Source organism: Nymphalis io, chromosome Z (assembly GCF_905147045.1).
Source record: "Nymphalis io chromosome Z, ilAglIoxx1.1, whole genome shotgun sequence".
In the NCBI taxonomy this organism is placed as follows: domain Eukaryota; kingdom Metazoa; phylum Arthropoda; class Insecta; order Lepidoptera; family Nymphalidae; genus Nymphalis; species Nymphalis io.
In genome coordinates this window covers 9453162-9472133 of record NC_065918.1, presented here as the reverse complement: position 1 = coordinate 9472133, position 18972 = coordinate 9453162, and the positions used below count along the sequence as shown (strand labels likewise).

At 31.2% G+C, this 18972-nt stretch overlaps 2 protein-coding genes across 2 annotated transcripts in view; both read right to left on the bottom strand.

Moving 5' to 3' along the window:
* Positions 1 to 18972, bottom strand: part of LOC126780394 (uncharacterized) — a 154676-nt gene that overhangs the window by 121056 nt on the left and 14648 nt on the right. The gene's annotated exons all lie outside the window — the stretch shown is intronic.
* Positions 5054 to 18206, bottom strand: LOC126780385 (inositol polyphosphate-4-phosphatase type I A). The gene is made up of 19 exons (XM_050504846.1): positions 17819 to 18206; positions 17525 to 17680; positions 17256 to 17447; positions 16816 to 16967; positions 16423 to 16584; positions 15562 to 15917; positions 15195 to 15385; positions 14951 to 15107; positions 13619 to 13812; positions 13420 to 13535; positions 12533 to 12970; positions 11464 to 11629; positions 10545 to 10729; positions 8896 to 9107; positions 7879 to 7975; positions 7604 to 7790; positions 7367 to 7489; positions 6345 to 6480; positions 5054 to 6058 (listed from the first exon to the last, which is right to left on the bottom strand). The coding sequence occupies exons 1-19, from the start codon at positions 17934 to 17936 to the stop codon at positions 5926 to 5928; spliced, it is 3471 nt and encodes a 1156-aa protein (XP_050360803.1). The 5' UTR covers positions 17937 to 18206; the 3' UTR covers positions 5054 to 5925.

Here is an 18972-nt window from a genome sequence, read left to right as displayed (position 1 = left end):
TATAATAAACAGCAATTTTATTACGTGTTAGAGTAATTAAAATTTATAGCTACCGCACTTGTTCCGGAAATACATTGTACCAATAATCTATATTATCAACGCAAAATATTAAAATAAATGTATTAATTTATTAACACTAAATGCCCAATATGACTACAATTTCTTAGTAAAAGGGCAGATGGGAAATTCCCCACCGGATTGTAAATGTATATTCAACCCATGAGACATTAATTAATACTTCCAACATTTTTTTACATAGTAAATAGACCGCCAACCATAGTAAGTACTTATATACCTATAATTACCCTAATTATTTATTATATAATATTTAAATATAAATGTTTATCCGTATGCGTTGCAAAATATTTCTATGCACATGAAAAAATAAAAAAATATAGACTGCCTAATTTCACACATATTTTTGTTAATCGCATTATAGTTACGATCCTCCAAATTAGGACGCATTAATGCACAATATTATTGTTTATAGTAAAAAAATATAGACGAAGGGACGGTACCTTTTTTAACGTTGGAATAACGCATTACGCTTTTCCCCCACGGGAACAGTGGGGAGAAAAGCGTAAGCGTAAGGGGATACGTGGGTCTCACCGGTGTCCAAGGTATCGAGTGCGCCCCGAACAGCGGAATACCCACTAAAAAACCAGCGGTACCTTTTCAGTCTTAATTGGAGCGCCACGGGATCGCTTGCGCATGCTACCGTGACGCTCTAACAGCCAGCCCACCTATGCAGGCCTTCATTCCCTATGGAGAGCTCCCAGGGTTCTGTGAAACCCTTAGTTCCGGCAGCGGATATTGCGGCGGGGGGAGAAGGTGCACGTAGCGCCTACCGAATGGACGGTACCTACCCCAACGGTACTACACTTAGACAATCCTATCTGGAGAAAAACGTCAGAGCATACAAAAAAAATCTGAAAAGTAGCAAACAGTTAGTATTATTGTAAGAAATTAGCTTTTGTTGCTTTTTTGACCTTTTTCTTAGAAAAATTAATATCAAGTTAAAAATTTGCATACTTAGGTTATTTTTTTGCCATATTTCGTTATTTAGCGTACTCCAGCCTTCGTTGACAATTATCTTGACGTAGCTAGATAAATCTGTGCTGTTCACCAACCATCATCGCGACATGAACAATCAACTGATCACAACATACCTATAGTCAAGTTTTAGTAGATTTAGCATCCGGCAGTGTGTTTAGATGGCAATCTAAAATATAAGTCTGCAATATCCTTTTCTTGCGTCATGCAAAACACTGCGCCATTCCTTAATAAATGTTATAAAAGCACACCAACAATGATGTTAGCTTTTGTATTTTTACGGAACAGATGAAATTATACCTTGAACATGCTAGGAAAAAAAAAAAATCAATCATTAGGTAAAGCAACGTAATCATTTAATTTCACTAACAACCACTTGGTACAAATACAGGATACTCACAGCCTAATATACGAAAAAAAGAGATAAATTTAACATGTCCGTTTAATAAATAGAATAAATGTGTGATTATAAAGGAAGACATACCAAGGTTGTACAATATTTGATTATACGTCATTATGCCTCAAATATAAACCAATGATTTAATAATAACAATTCTAAAAAAAAAATCTAACGGATTACATTTCAATAAATATAACCACGGCCGCCATTCTTAACGCAGACTAGCCAACTGCACAGGTGTTGTAGAGGTTGCACTGGTGCGTGCTCAAATACAGATGCACTCTCTTTTCCCACACTCTCATAATCCGATGAGCCGGCAATCCGATACGACACGGAGTTAACGCTGCCAACTTCAAAACTTCAGGCTACTACAAATAATTTATACACAGAAAACTTTATAACTTCATATCGGTTCGATCGGCCGAAATTTTTAGAGCTAGTAGACCAAGGGAACTCAATAAATACATTCCTTTTATTACATGTCTAGGATTAGTTACATGTCAATATTACGATGGTAGAGTAATTTTCCATAAAGAAACAAAATTGTTTATAATATATTTCACATGAAAAAATATAAAAGAAAAACTAACCTATGTAATGCATTATATATATATATATATATATATATATATATATATATATATATATATATATATATATATATATAATTAGAGGCACAATAACGAATAATTATAATTAACAAGAAAGATAAACAATGCATAACCATAAAAGTAATTGTAAAATACATTTCTAAGAAACTTTACAAGTACATAAATAACTTACCGAGTTTAAAACAATAATAACCATCCAAACCTCTTTTTTTCTTTCCAAAAGTTTTCGAAAGATATAAATCCATGTACTTTGGCTTATTACACCTCGTAAACTAAGCAATACGTAAACACAAGGATATAATATAAATTAATAAAGATATAAAAATATAGCACTTCATATTATGGCAAAATAACTTCAAGCTCTATGCTCTAAAAACAGGATCAAACTACGACAAATAATATTAAGAATAACATTTATTTTATATGGCGACTATAATAAAAGTAGTTGCAAATGACAAATATACAAATTATGAAATACTACATATGAAGTTACGTCTACATAGTTAAGGAGCTACCGAGCAAAATTTGAATAAAATTTGGTACGGAACGCACCTGCCAACCATTTTAGTCGCTGCATTGTCAATTGAAAACAGTTGGAATTTTTAAAAAGGAGATACTATGTTATTTGCTCAGACGCCAACGAAAACGCCGAAAATCAGAGGCATGTCCGCCTTCCAGGGCTCTGATTTTTGTAGTCAAATTTTATTAAAGTTATATGAGCAAATTATAAACCGAAATGCTCGCAAGCTTCCAAATCAAAACTAGTTATATATTACATATAGTCTCAGGTTTTTACATAATATCATATACCAATTGCGATGTATGTTTGCGAATTAAATTAAATTGGTCTTGCTTATGTAGCGACGACTTTAATACGAAATAGGTATCAGATTTAACATAATAATTATATGTAGCATAATATGAAAATTGCAACTAATTTTCATACTTAAAATTAACGCGAAAAAATTACATTTAAATTATTACATTGATAAAAAATTTAATATGCTTATAATTATTATAACATTTGATTCACAAATGAAATAGTATATATCAATGTCATACGAGTAAAGTAGATACATTTACTTCACTACGAGATTTTTAATGTTCTATTATGTACACTTGCTATATCGTTGTTAAACTAATCGCCACGATTCTATGAGATTAGAAAAAAGATCTACCCATTAGGAATTTATATGGAAGATATACAAACTAGTTACTAATTTTTATATTAATTTTAGGTTAAAAAAGTATAGGAGAAGTAAAACAGACTAGATTCTTATGATTCCTATTTCTACCTTAATAGATATGCTCATCTGAAAACAATATATACTCCGGTATTCAAAAATATATATGTATTTTCTACTTATTTAAAATCTAATACGAGTATCATGCTGTTAAGTAACATACCATGGCTATAAATATGTTTTAGAATTATTATTGAACCTTTGCGATATTCAACAGAAATATCATCTATGATAAAGCGCAATTACACTACTCCATTCGTATTATTAATAGTATTCATGATTGCAAGCCGCAAAAAGGCACGAGATAGAATTTTTCGTTGATCGAAAGAGCGATTGTGATACTTCTTTTGTGCATATTATGTATTTACTATATTATATATATACTAATAATACTATAAAAATACACTAAAATATATTATATTGTTTTTACGGATACAAAAAGGTCAAAAAGTGGACCTCTTAACTATTAGGATTTGATTTTATCAGTCGGATATCTATAAGGATTGAATTCACTAACATGCGCCCTACATTTGGATCAATAGTTTATAAAAATTGAATATAATATTAAACGTGATTATAAATCACAATTATTAAAAATAAAAAAAATATGTCTTACTCTACCAAAAAGTACTTGTATATTATGAAATAATAGATATTATGTAGAACAAAATTATTTGGCACAACTAACTTGGAAGAACCGGTGGTATTATCATAATCTACAATTATATTATAAAACATATTATATCGAAATATAATTTAGGCACATTGAATTATTATATTGTTGTTGGTGGTGTTGGTGTCGGTGTTGCTATTATAAATATTTCTAGTATATTCTAATACATTTCTATTATAATATATTTATTTATAAAGTTACATGTTGCATTTCGAAGCGAAATTGTGATATTTTGTTGTGAAAATTAATATTAAATTTCTAACAGAAAGTTAATACTTCCTCATATAAATATAATATTTAAAGAGACTGTTTAAGCATATTGCCCGTACAGAATATATTTCGTTAGAATTATCATCAACCAATCTTCGTTTTTATCGTTACAAAGGAGTTGTCGAACTTCCGGTTATAAAAAAATATATTTAAAAACTGCATACAACACAATATTAATACTTTGACAATTTAAGAATGCATACTAACTCCTCACATGCTAACTCTCCATTTGCTCACATAAAACGAATGCAACCCATTATTTTACGCAATACATAAGAGTATTTTTATACATGAAGTGTTTCAAGAAGTGTTACAAGCTGAACTCATCTCCAATATAATTAAATCATATTGTGAAAACATCTAAGTTCAAACAATCTAGTTGATCTTGATCAACAACGATCATGCATGCACGATTATGCATGAACAAATATCTACACTGTACTCTAATATAAAAAATTATGAGATTCTTATCTCATTTAAAGAGTCATTATTTCATTTAAATTTAAAAAATTAAATAATATATTTTAATGTAACATTGCCATTGATCACATCACATTTTTTTTTATTATTATTTATTAAAATGTTCAAACGAACATTAATTAAGCAGCTTTTCACTTTAAGTAGCTTTTTGCCTTCGACTCACTACATATACTTATTCGATATCAGTACTTTTATGTAATTACCAAGCTAAGGTAATTTTGTACCCTCAAATATATAAAACAATCTTATATAATACAGAACATTATGATTACATTTTATTATGAAAACCTGTTATGTAAGTACTACATACATGAAAATTGGAAGATAATTTACTTCATTACATAAACGTTAAGACATTAACAACTTTTGACACCTTGCGTGAAAAATGGCGATTTCAATATCGGCACTTATCAAAACTTGTTTAGTAAAATCAAAGTGGCCTCAAGTAGTGAAATGGTATAGAGTTATGTTATAAATTATTTAATCAATCAATCAATCAAGAACTGATTATAAGTACATAATATAACAGCCATTATCAAATCGCATGGAATGTGTAAATTCAAGGTTTGTTCATCTCTACTTCTTGTCATTGGAATAAACTGTACAGTCATAGTATTCGCAAAGACAAACTTTTATCTAAATTAAGTATGATGTAATTTGGTTTCATAAATAAACTTCTATTTTTTATTTTCGTCTGCTTTCCTATTTAATTTCAAACATCACAAAACCGTAGTTGAAAGTGCTTCGATTTGTTTTTTAAATCGTTTTAATTTATTCTGAGAATGGAATGTAAAAAAAATAACTGTCAAAAATAGTCGCGTTCTTGCCATCATCGATATGTTAAAAAATATACTGAACTTTTGTTTAATTTAAGCGATTTTAACATGTTTACTTGTTTACCATGTGCATTTATTTTTATTGTTTCTCCTTCCTCCAGCTGAACATTAACAAATGTAATATAACATTAGGTATACACATGTTTATTTATATATACTTTGATTTCGGAATTCATAATTTGTGCCGTATCGGCTACCAAACAAATTTTTAAGTACATTTATTATAAATACTACTGATTGGCCTCTCTCTCTCCTGTCATAAGTAATATTACCGTGAATGAAGAAGAAAAAACATTGTATAACAATACACCAGGTATACAATATTTCCTATGTTAGTAATGTGATTAATGTAAATGCATTAAGTCTGCGTTGAACCATAAGAACCAGGAGGCGGTCTGTAATCCTCAGGAAGTGACATCACTTGCTTTTTTGTAAACGCGTACTTTCTTATGCCGATATTCTTGTATGTGTTCTCTCGTCGACAACCTTCACTGTAACATTATTTTTGAATAATTTATTTAAAAGTTAAAAAGTTTAAAATAAGATAATCCATGATAAACGTATATTATATTCATTTAAAAAAAACTGGCTTCGAGCTGCGAAACGTGCATAAATTTGTATCATGCCTGCAATAAAACAGCGAAGTGAAATAAGCTCCAGAAACCTCTTTAAAAGTAGAATCTCTTTTGGTTACCGGGGGAAATTTTTTCTTGGGCTTGGACTGTATTTGTTTTACGAGACAAGTACAGATACTTTAGTGTATTACAAGATACCCACCTTCTCATTATATTGAGAGCCTTTTTCATTTCATTTTCTGCTAAATGATATTCAGATGCCAGTATCGTACATTGCTCCAAAGTTACTGACATTCCAGTTCTATCTTTTGCACTCTTACATGATGTGTATCGTATTCCTGAAACCAAACGACATGATCTTGAAACGATAATTTATGTAACAATATATTACATTTGCATAGAACTAGATCAAAACTATATTATTCAATTAAAGATTATTCATCAGTTTTTCATTAAAAGCACACGGAACTCAGTGACGAAATACAGCAACGTCGAACTTGCAGAAGACCGATAAAAACCAGCCAATTTCTAACGAAAACTTAACCTTTGAGTTAATCTCACACTTGGCCGTAAAAACATCACCAAAGCGTTTGGGTTAAAAAAAAATCAGTTAAGTGAACTCTACTTCCAACTGAACTCGAAAATTCAAGCACGAAAAAAAAAGTACGACTAATTCCAAAAAAACGGACCTTATCTGTCTTAGCACAGTAAAGTCGATCAACTAAGCATAGCTTGCATACTAACCAGCCAACATCACAAGTAACTGCTATTTACAAACCGATATTCTAAACTCGGGTAGGGATGCTCAGAACCTTCACAACGACCCGATGGCAACAAATTTAAGAAAGCTTTCTAAAAAGGCTAGCCTGTCAACCCGGAAAAATTTGTTCAAAATTTCAAGAGCGACGACAAGTCATAGGTGGTTGCGATTGCTTTCTTAAGAAAGGATCAGAACGGTTTACTTTTTTGGAGAAATAATATTAGCAAATTTCCATGGTTTAAGTGTTTAAGAGACAACTGTGCGAGCTTAATTTATTGTTCAAAGTTATTAGAATCACGTTGGAATTTCAGTTAGTAGACTATTTCTTTCAGCATCGAGATGGAACTCAATACGCAATAAGAGATGAGACGATTTGTCTTATCAGACATGGAGAAAGTCAGCGAACTGTCTGGCAATGTCGATAGTTGCGGATAAAACGATCTTTAATCATTTATACAACTCACCATTCATAAGTCTTGTTGCTAACGCAGCGAGATGTAGTACTTCAACATTCTTCGGAACTTTTTTATGCACAGCGATACGTAGATTTTCCATTACTTCTTCTAAAGGCTTGGTTCTTGTGGAAGCTAAAATGAAAATATTTTCCATAAAAAGTTAAATTTTCCATAAAAAGTTCATAGCAATGAACGGCTTTGTTTTTGGCTTAATTTAGTATATAAAAGATTAATTATCTTTCATACCTCGGTTAGGAGCCAATGGATCAGCAGGGAATACTTTATTATACTTATGATAATATTTATAAAGTCTGTCCAAGTTGTCGTTATTTGAATGATACTGCGGTGTAGTCTCGCCTAAAGCTTCAGCGAGCGTTGCTTTTTCATTTACACCAATATTGAAGAATACGGCGGTTATTGTAAAGCTTAGGTGCTGGAAAGTGATAAGGTTATTGTTTTTAGGAATACAACTTTTCAAAGGGTAAGTTGTTTTAACTCCATTTATCATTTACATCATTTACCTGCTTATTCGTAAATTTGTTGTAGAGGGAGTCGGAGACGGGTATGTAGACTGTTAAGGCACCTCTTGTTCCAGTCACTTGAGGTATAGCCATGTTACTGCGAATAATATTTTTTACCGATTTAAAACAACCGATTTGTCAAATATCACAATCGAATTTTAAGCGAGTTCAGTGGTGACAATACAAACGAATGTACATAATTGTATTCGTTTTATTACATTGATGAAAAAAAAAATTGTAATTATTGGTTTGATTTAATTTTATACCTATTTAAATTATTTTCATTAAAAATAAGCTTTATATCGTCAACCAGTGATGTGAAAGTCACAAGTTTGACCTATTAGTACCTTGTCATTTTACATAATTCGGTATTTGTCTTTTTTTTCAACATTCTATAAGTATGATAACTATATAGTTATTAAGACACCGTAGGAAGGACCTATGTTTTGTATATACAAAACATAGGTCCTTCCTACGTTTACTCTGCAAATATCCACCCATTTTAATTAGTAAGGTGGTAATCACTAACACTTGTTATCCATAAACATATAACAACAACGACGACAAATTCTAAGTTAAGTATTAAAGAGAAATATATTTATTGAAATAGATTATTTTTTAGAAGTCGAGTTGCCCTAGTGGTTAGAACGCGTGGAACGCGTGGAATCTTAACCGATGATCGGGGGTTCAAACCCGGGCAAATACCACTGAATTTTCATTTGCTTAGTTTGTGTTTATAATTCATCTCGTGCTTGACGGTGCAGGAAAACATCGTGAGGAAACCTGCATGTGTCTAATTTCATTAAAATTCAGCCACGTGTGTATTCTACCAACCCGCATTGGAGCAGCGTGGTGGAATAAGCTCCAAACCTTCTCCTCAAAAGGGAGAGGAGGCCTTAGCCCAGCAGTGGGACATTAACAGGATGTTACTGTACTGTACTGCACAGTTTACTTTTAACCCTTTTTAACACTCCATAGAAGAATTAAAAATATTTATATAAATTAATTAATTCATACCTGTGTCCAACTTTTGTCAATGTAAAAACAACTGTTTGCAGATCCTCTATAGCTACGACCATGTCACCCCACATTGCCTTCTCAGTGGAGTAAAGGCTTAAGAGACCTTCGAAACTACATAACGGACCCAGTTCTGTAGTTAACACTTTCATGATTATATCCCTGGGCATTGAACAGAACCAACAGAGTAAGCCCGCTGTCAACGTTGTGAGCTGAAATTGATAACATTTTACTAATAACTTGTAAAGAACTATACCAAATGATAATTTTCAAATAATTAGTTATAATTATGCAAATACAATAATTCAAGTCTCAAGTCAAGCTATCCGTATGTACTGTGCTCATATATCTCACCGCACGCCGCGTCTCTTTAATCACGCTATTTCATAATTAAGCAAGTAGCAACGTGAGATGGAAGATTAATATTTTCAGAATATTTCTCGAAAAATATACAAAATACAAACAAGTATATTTCTATGTCTGTCCCGAAACTATGACCTAATGTATGTGAAAGTTTCATATAAAAAGGATTAATAATTTTAAAGTTAGCATGAGATTCTTGTTGTAATTTTTCTATTACTTGCCGCTGTTTTATCCATAGGCAACTATATGAAGCATGTTCACTTGTTGCCTAGCGTTGTCCTAGCGAAGGGAAACACTACACCTAATATATATATATATATATATATATATATATATATATATATATATATATATATATATTCGCACTAATATCATATATACGAAAGGTTTTACTGGTGGTAGAGCTTTGAGCAAGCTTCGTCTAGGTAGGTACCACCCACTCATCAGATGTTCTACCGCAAAACAGCAGTACTTGGTATTGTTGTGTTCCGGTTTGAAGGGTGAGTGAGCCAGTGTAATTACAGGCGCAAGGGACATAACATCATAGTTCCCAAGGTCGGTGGCGCATTGGTGAAGTAAACGATGGTTAACATTTCTTACAAAGCCAATTTCTATGGGCGTTGTTGACCACTAACCATCAGGTGGCCCACATTCTCGTCCGCCTTCCTATTCTATAAAAAAAAAAAAAAAGGTTGTGATAGTTTTGAATATTTGTTACCTCTTCACGCTTTATCACAACTATAATATAACATCATTAACATATTTTAACTCTTTTATCCCGTTTAACTAGACTTTCAATTATGACGTGGGCGAAGCCGTGACATGAAAACCTACAACTTATTTATTACGTATTTGTATTCAGTAAACACATGAAAAATTTACATGATTCCACTTACATAAATTAAAAGTGTTACTTCGAGGTTAATTAACACAAAAACATGAGTTAAATACGTTTTGAGTAATGGAAAAATAGCCAAAACGGTGTAGTAAATAGAATACGTGATCTTATCTGAATTTTATGTAGCGCCTGTAGTTACACTACAGGCGCAAGAGACCTTGCGCATTAGCGGTATAAGGCATTGGTGACTGGGCGGCGGTGTATGCGGTGGTGACCACTTACTATCAGATCGCAATTTACTATTATTTGTCCGTCGATCTATCTATGATATAAAAAAAGAATATCAATACGAAAATTAAAATTTTAACAAGAAACCATCGTTAGGAAATATTTATGTATCGGCAGTTATTCCGGATTCTGGGTAGTGTAAGTCGGGGTATAAATTTACCGCTTGTGAAAAACAGGTGTCTCGTCTAGTCTGCAACGCGGCGTGTTCACGTGCCCAAGTGGGTGATTCGCATCTTAGTCGCATAGCTGCATGAGCTACACGCGACCAGCGCGACAAGGACTCCGCCGTCAATTTGAACTCCTCTGTCTGACTCCTGAGACACTCAAGATCATCTTCCGTGATATCTAGAAAAACAACACAAAACTACTTTACAAAATATTTAGTTTACAATTTAGTTACTTATATAAATGAGATATGTACAAATCTTCTTATTACTTTATTTATTATGATATCACTTTTTATATTTAAGACGCCATTCAAAACAAATACTTATTTATTCCTTATAAATAGAAAAGTTTATAAAAAAAACAATGCTGTAATATAAATATACGTATAAATATTAGCTCTTAAAATTCAACGATAATTTTTACCTGGATAATGCCATGAAAAATAAAATAAAATGTAGGCCATTTTTTGTAGCCGAAATTAGTCGATTGTCTCTTTTCATAGGTCGATTAAGTTATAAAATAAAATTTAAAATATATATATTCAATGATATTAAACTTAATAAAGAATTTGGATTTATCATCGCTGATATCGGTTAGGGTTTTTTTAGTGTAACGCAACAAACGCAGCGGCTACAGATAGAGAGCGAGACTATTGAAAAATATTATAAAATATATGCCCGGACTTTTAGTGTACAACGTCCGATCTAAAATATCATTGCAAATTAGTCTTATGCAAATTTGCTTTAAGCAAATTTAATAATATGATATCAATGCCTCAAAACGATATTTGAAAAATAGAATATATTCAAAATATTATTTTTAAAATTACGAAATTTGCCATTTTGTTATAAAATATAAATGTTCTCGTATACATTTATAACAAAAAATAGAATTTTCTATGGAAATATTACCTTCGGTACCGTTAGCAAATTTGATAGCTGCTTCTAGAACTAAATTAATAGTAGCCTCAACATCAGCACCGATGCTTTTTAGAAAAGCCAGATTATTTTCTCGTGTCGTAGAATCTATTTGGCCTATACTTGGAAGAGACGAAGAATCTTTCTTCAGATTGGAATTCTGAAATGACATTTTCATAAAAATATTTCTATTCATTGTACTTTGGTATTGTAATTACGAAAATTTGATTACGATTATTACGATTGCTAGCCACAATTTTACATATGTCACAAGCGTATTTAGCAATGGATTTATGCCTAAGCCCACAAGTCACCGGCCTCTGGGCCAGGCCCGGATTTAGAGCCATTCCGAAACGGTTTGAGTAAAATGATATTAATTGGCTTTTACCGGGGCTGAAAATTTTATCTTAAGCGCTTCAGAATTGGGAGCTTGATCGTATTCAAATCAATCGCAATGCTTTGTACATATCTTTAAGTCGCCAAAATAATACAATCATTTTTTATATAAATAATTATGTACCATGCAATTAAATTATTTATAAATTCGCCATAGACACAAGTTACAATAAGCTACACAAAATTACAAAATTGACTTTCGCCTTTTTTATTTTTTTAAAAAAATTGGCTTTTGAATATATGTATATATTAAATAGTCTCATTAAAAATCGCTTCATTTGTAACAGACAACATAAGCACATTATTATTTTATTTGCAACATAAACATAAAATCGTGCATTTAGCTACGAATATGTTTGAAGTTTGTACATAATACGTTAGTTCATTATATAAATGGATTTACATAAATATAACATATGTCATGATATTGACTATAATAACAAAAACGTAATATTGGGTCTGCAATCAATTAATTTAGAATCATACTTTCGCCGGGCATGTAAGATAATCAAGTAAACAAGCGATATTTTGCTCCTTAATGTGAAATATTTCTTATCACTAAAGACAATTATCATTAATAATATTTCTAATGTGTTTTAGATTAATTCGATTTTACTCTAATTAATCATTAGGTTCAAATGTTATATTATTTTATATAATACTTCACCTTTTTCTTGTCGATTCCACTCAAACTCTCCATAAGACATCGATACGAAACTTGCTCGAGCGACGCGGTACTTTTAAAATCATGTCTCAAACTTCCATGCCTCGTCCTTTTTGAATCGAATGAAAAACTATGTGTATCATTCAGTTTCGGCCTTGTCGGTGAACGGACCGACCTGAATGAATGATTCAACCTATTCCGCTCTTCACTATTGAAATAATCGTTATAGAAGTGCAACTCGCTTCCGTGTTTACTTAAATCTTTATCGAGTTTCTGGCAATTGTTCGAGCATATATAAGAACTCGATGGGAACGAGGCGAAATCAACTGTGGGTGATGTTTCTTTAGAACTAGAGCTGGAGGATGCTTCGAATGTATCGCAGTCGGAATTCGTGTCGAATAGACTCAACTGTTCGGTGAGACGCACAAGTGTTAACATTGTCTGAAATATATATATGTACATTAAACTATTTTACAAATGGCTTCTATAACAATTATATAACTATAACAGCTATATATTAAATTGTATAAAGAAATCGATATATAATAATTAAAATTAAAATATTATTAACAGTTTATATTTACATAAAAATTGTGAACAAATTGTTTAAATTTAAATACGATGGAACGTTGAATATCAAGTCTGAAAGGAACAATAATGGTGTTGATAAAATACATAATATAGTATATATTATTATCTCTTACGGTTTTTTCTTTTGTTTTAAAGTAAAAGTTTGTATAAATCGGTACATGAGACTAAAATAAAAACATTTAACGTCACAAGCGTTTCATCTAAACGTCAAATACAGAATTGCACTGAAATTCGACTTTGAAATTATCATACCGCTTAAGTGTAACATCAAAAACAGACTATGATTATTAAAAACATACTTGATTTTCAGAATCATCAGTGCAGCTGTGTTTTGCCCATCCAATAATAGCCAGCGATTCCTCAACGACTGCCGGTCTCCATAGTTCGAGCATGACTTTAACTTTTGCCTTAATAACTGGAATTATCAAACAATAAACAGTATCAGTTAAGTATGCCGTGTGTATGTATGTGTGTGTGAACAAAACATTTCAATGGTACCTTCAGCTATATTCATGACTTCATTTCTTTGAACAGCTTGTAAGAGAACTACGATCCTGTCCATGTCAGTCGAAATTTCATCTCGCAATCTTATCAAGGCCATAACATTATCGTATTCAGCTTGAATCTTATTCGCAGCTGCGTAGTTCAATGCTGCCTTTGTGTTACTTATATCTTTTACTTGTTGTACGAGTCTACGAATATAACGTTAGTGTATTTAAAAATGAATACAAACAATACCCCCTTATTATTCCACTCATGTAGATTGTAAAGCTTATGTTAGGTATGTGTACGACAAAGCCCAAAGAATCAGTATTGAACCAGTTTCATTCCCCTCGCCAGGGAGCCCGTATACCATTAAATTATCTATAATAATATATAAAGCCGATGAGTTTGTTTGTACCATTGATAGAACTTACTAAATTCAGATTCTAATAGTATGAATTAAAAAAAAAGTTTGCTTTACATTGCCAATTTATTGAGAAAGGTTATAGACAGCCAATTCGTATCTAAGGAGTAGATACAAAAAAATCCTTCGAGTTAAATATTCCATGCAGTTATCTAATAGCTCTGCTACATTATGCTGACAAATCGTTTTTGATTGATACTTATATCCACATCAATTATACTACCAAAAGTGCGATAACAACTTTTCGACATACAAAACGCTATTTTTTCCCGAAACCATAATGACAATCATAAATTGTTCTACATCTCGATTAATTATATCGCGCCAATTCAATGTCCAAGTTGTATTTACTGCTCTGGTGGTTGGAATAGGCTATACAAAACATCAACCTACGACCCACGAGAAGGGGTAGAAATTCTAGTTTTAATAATAATATGTATTGTATGGTTTCCGCGAGATATAACCGACAAAGAAACTTTTTTTTAATGCGTATTCATCAACAACATTCGCACTTAGTACCTCAGGAGCCCTTATAGTGGGGGGAAAGTTATCCACGAAGATAAAATTTCTCAAGAAAATTCCAACATCAGACCCCAAATAAATATGAAAAGAACTAGCGAATCGAACAAAATCAGTGATAAACCAACAACTGGTACCACAACAATTATATTATAATAGGAAATGTAGAATTATCCTAAATTATAAGCGTTAGAAATGTTCGGTAATATGACGCTAATATTAAAAATGTTGACTGCTTATATTTACAAACACTGACAGTAAAATTATTCAACCTTTTTTCTTTCTGTGACGTGTACAATAGCCACACCTCTATTTCATTAAAAATTAACTACTGTTTATATTCTTATATGCCTACTGCATTTTTAATACATAAAATATGTTTCGTAATAGCAATATTGTCATACCTAATCAAACCGCCGGTACGTTCAGCTTTATGTGTGTGAGCAGCAAACGCACCCGCTGTGATGACGTCATGAAACCCAGTCTTGTTCAAGGTGTCGTTGTATACCCACATTCTTTGAAGGTGCATGTTTACTGGAGCGAATTCTAAGCTCGAATCGTCTAAAAAAATACAAGAAATTTATGAAAATTTTAATTAATTATAAAATGTAAAATCATGCACAATCGTGTAAAGGAAACATTTACTACCTTTCTTGGAACTTGCTTTGAAATATGCATGTTCAGCTTGATGTAAGCATCTTTTAGAATGGCAGTAATGCTTCAATAATGATACATGTGTACTCGCTAAATCCAACTGCTTACTTTGCCAATGTCCACAAACATCTCCCACAGACAAAAGCTCTTCTAAAAGCTCCTTTTCCCGTTGAATGTATATATCTCTACAAAACAAATAAAAGCATGATATTTCATACCTTTTGATCAATTATTATATAACTCCTTAAGCCCCTCATTAACAAATAAGTCTAAGCCCAATAAATTTAGAAGCGATTACTTTTCAGAAATCATAAATATAATTTTCATAACGAAACAGGTATTTTTATAATTGTCTACTTACAACACTTGCATTGGCATTTGGTAACAAACTTTTGGTTCCGCCATAATTTCATGAACTGTTATATCTCCCCCTAAGCCAGAATGAAACTTGTATGTAACTTGATGACTATTGACGAAATTCTGTTTCAAAAGGTTTCCATAAGATGGAAATTTCAACTTCAGGCCCAGCCTAGGAGGCAGAGACTGTGACCGCCTGTGACATAAAACTTTTTGTGGGACATCTATGCAATTTCTATCATCTGCATGGCTTGGACTGGTACCAATATATGAAGGTTCTAAGCTCCATCCATTCATTGTCACAAATCCAATTGTTTTGTTGTCACGTGTAACAAGTCCAACTCGTAATCTTTGAGCTTCCTATATAATAATAAAAATATGAGTTGACATAGATAAGACATGCTTACATTTTTTTATTTTTTTTTTAAGAGACTACACGCTTTTAATGTAATGTAATATCATACATTGTAGTATAAACTAATATTATATTATTAAAGAATATCCTTGAAACTGTGAGTGTTTGTTGTCAAGAGTATTAACATGAAGTGAAATTTGAATAGTAAATAGTATTTAGTATATATTAAATAAGGTGAAATTAGGCAATTTTGTTTTGGGCAAATGTTCAATTAAATTTTTATGTCTTTGACATATATACCTCTCGAACAATAAAGTTTCAATCATAAAATTAAAAAAATTATAACATCAATCTGTTATTGATAGTTAAAGTTTAATTCTTTATAACTTTATAATTAATTACCTCCACAAATGCGAGACTACTACAATTCAATATTAGTTTGAATATTTGTGTCATTTTATTAATACTTGTATTTCTATTACAATAATATTACAAAAAAGTGCAATTTACCTGTATAGTACTCAGTTGCAAGGAAGTAAAACCCATTGGTACAGCAGTTTCAGACACTCGCTCTTTAACATCATATACCACGATCCTAACGATTGCATCTCGAGTTAAACCATCACTTGCACGAAACAATACAGTCTTGGAAAAACTGGGATTACTGCAAGTCTAGAAGCCATAAATTACAAAATGTCAATTACGTTAAATTTATTTATATTTAAGTTTTCATGTTGCATAATCAAAATAATGTATTGCAAAAAAAAAAAGATCTGCTCTTTGTCTACATTGAGCAATTTATAAAAGAAATTTAAGTAGAATTGTTCTTTTTAATATAATATAAATAAACTACAAACAAGAATATCAGATATTATAAGCACAATTAATATCTCAAATATTAACCTCTACAATCTCTGTTGTTCCATATTTGACACAAAGGCCTTTAGAATATTTGACATAAACAACAATCAGTGGCGAGGGAGGTCGACCATGTGCATCACATAAAAGATTATCACAAGACAGAGCTAGCTCACACAGAGGTACTTCATTTGTATCTGAAAATATGTCGACATACAATAATTTATTTGTTTATTTTGTCATATATCAACAGTTGAGCATTTACATTAAAATAATATATGCAGAAAAAGATAAATTTAAAATGGGTTGGTGTATAAAAATAACTAAATAATTTAATTATGAGTCACAATTAAGTTACTTAAGACAAAACAAAAAAATGTAAAATAGCATTTGACTTCATTAATTACATGAAAAAATTAGATCAAAAGAATAAATATATCATATAACGAAATAAAATAAAAAAAGAAAAATTTTATGAATCTTACCCAACACAATCCCTTTTTGTAATCTGTATGTTGTTATATCTGTAACTGCCCTTATTTTGTTAAGTTTCTCTTTAAGTGCAATTATTTGTGAATTTATGACATCATATGGCGCCATTTGTATTGCTTTTAACCATGATGCGCGTTCTGCTTCATGGAATGTGGCCATTCTATAGAAAATGCCATTTTCCCACACTAAAGGAAATTTTATTGAAATTAACAATTCAAAATAAAATATGCTAAAAAATACTTATTATTTATCAAGTAGTTACCTATTTGAAATGGCCAGTAACCATTTTCATCTTGAGTCTGTACCTTAACTTGATGCTGACCTAATACAATTATACCGACAGGTTCATGCCATGGCTCTGGGCCTTTTAAGTAAAATAAAAGGTTGCCTCTAAGACGAAACCAGCGCAACGAGCAACCTAGAAAGTAAATTTTAGTTAACATATATAAAATAATAGGCTGTATTATGTATATACATAGTATGTAACAGATTACAATAGTCTAATAATGAGAAAAACTTAAATAATTCCAACATACAAGTCAATTGTTTACAATACCTTCAGAACGACGAAAAAATCCATCTTGCTTTTCCCTAAGCACCATCACCCCTTCTCGATCGAAACTTTGAGAAGTTTGCGAAGCTAACGCAGCCAACTCTTGCTTATTAAACCTCATTTTATCAAATTGACGACATTTGTTTTACGAAAGTCTATCACACGTCTTTATTAAGCGTTGTGATACATATTTACGATTAACTCATTTTAAGTAACATTTATTTATATCTATAAACTACTTCAGAATTGGTAATGGATACTAGTAACCATCGAGTTTTGTCTTATCTAGAAGCAAAATAAATTTCTTTGTTATGACACAATAAATCTGATAAAATATATGAGTCTTAACTAACACTTAAAAGTAAAATGACTACATGTACAGTGTACTCAATACAAGAAGTAGCTACAGAACAAGACAGATCGAATTCATTGACATTGACATGAAATATGAATAACATAACCATATAGTGTTGCATGGTATTAGTGATAATTACCGTATTATTATTAATGTATTCCATAGACTTATTTTTTTAGCTAATCAATGAAGCAGCTTTTGGTAACTTTATTTTTTTATAAGGAAATATTATTAATTTCCAGTTTCCTACAATTACATCGCATACTAGTCAGTGTAATATAAATAGAAAGTGTAATAGAAATCTAGAATCGCCTCATATTTTAAATATAGGTTCACGTCCCTATAACTATATCAGCAGTTGAGTAGATCTCTGAGCCAAGAAAAGTTCATGTTACAAACAAAAATATTAAAAAATCCTATCGAAACAAAAACATGATATATTTTTGGATTTTTAAAGTATCTACTTACTAAATGAATTTTTGTAAGAATAATATTTTCATTAATTTTTAAATTGCCTCTGCGCTTCTATAATTCGCCATACTTTAATAAAAATATTTTGCATCGAATACTTGAAGTTACTGGATAGTTGCTTGCAAAGTTTCTAACTAGATAGTTTTGTTTCGTGTTTTATTTATCGTTATCCCAAGAAAGAAATACGATATTCTATTAAATTACCTCGTCTTACATTTGGTACGATACCTAATCAATAAAATAAGTAAAATGAATGAAAGTTTCCAAATAAAATAAATAATATGAAAATGCTAAGTGGGACTTATATGGGAAATTAAAAATAATTAATTAA

Bases quoted from the DNA above. Each gene is read 5' to 3' on its own strand.
- LOC126780385 (XM_050504846.1), bottom strand. From the start codon at position 17,936: ATGAGGTTTAATAAGCAAGAGTTGGCTGCGTTAGCTTCGCAAACTTCT. The intron at 13,536-13,618 runs GTACCATTGAAA...TGATAATTCCAG, and splicing joins AGTCATGAATATAGCTGAAG to TTATTAAGGCAAAAGTTAAA. The intron at 6,481-7,366 runs GTGAGTTGTATA...GTTTGGTTTCAG, and splicing joins AGCAACAAGACTTATGAATG to GAATACGATACACATCATGT.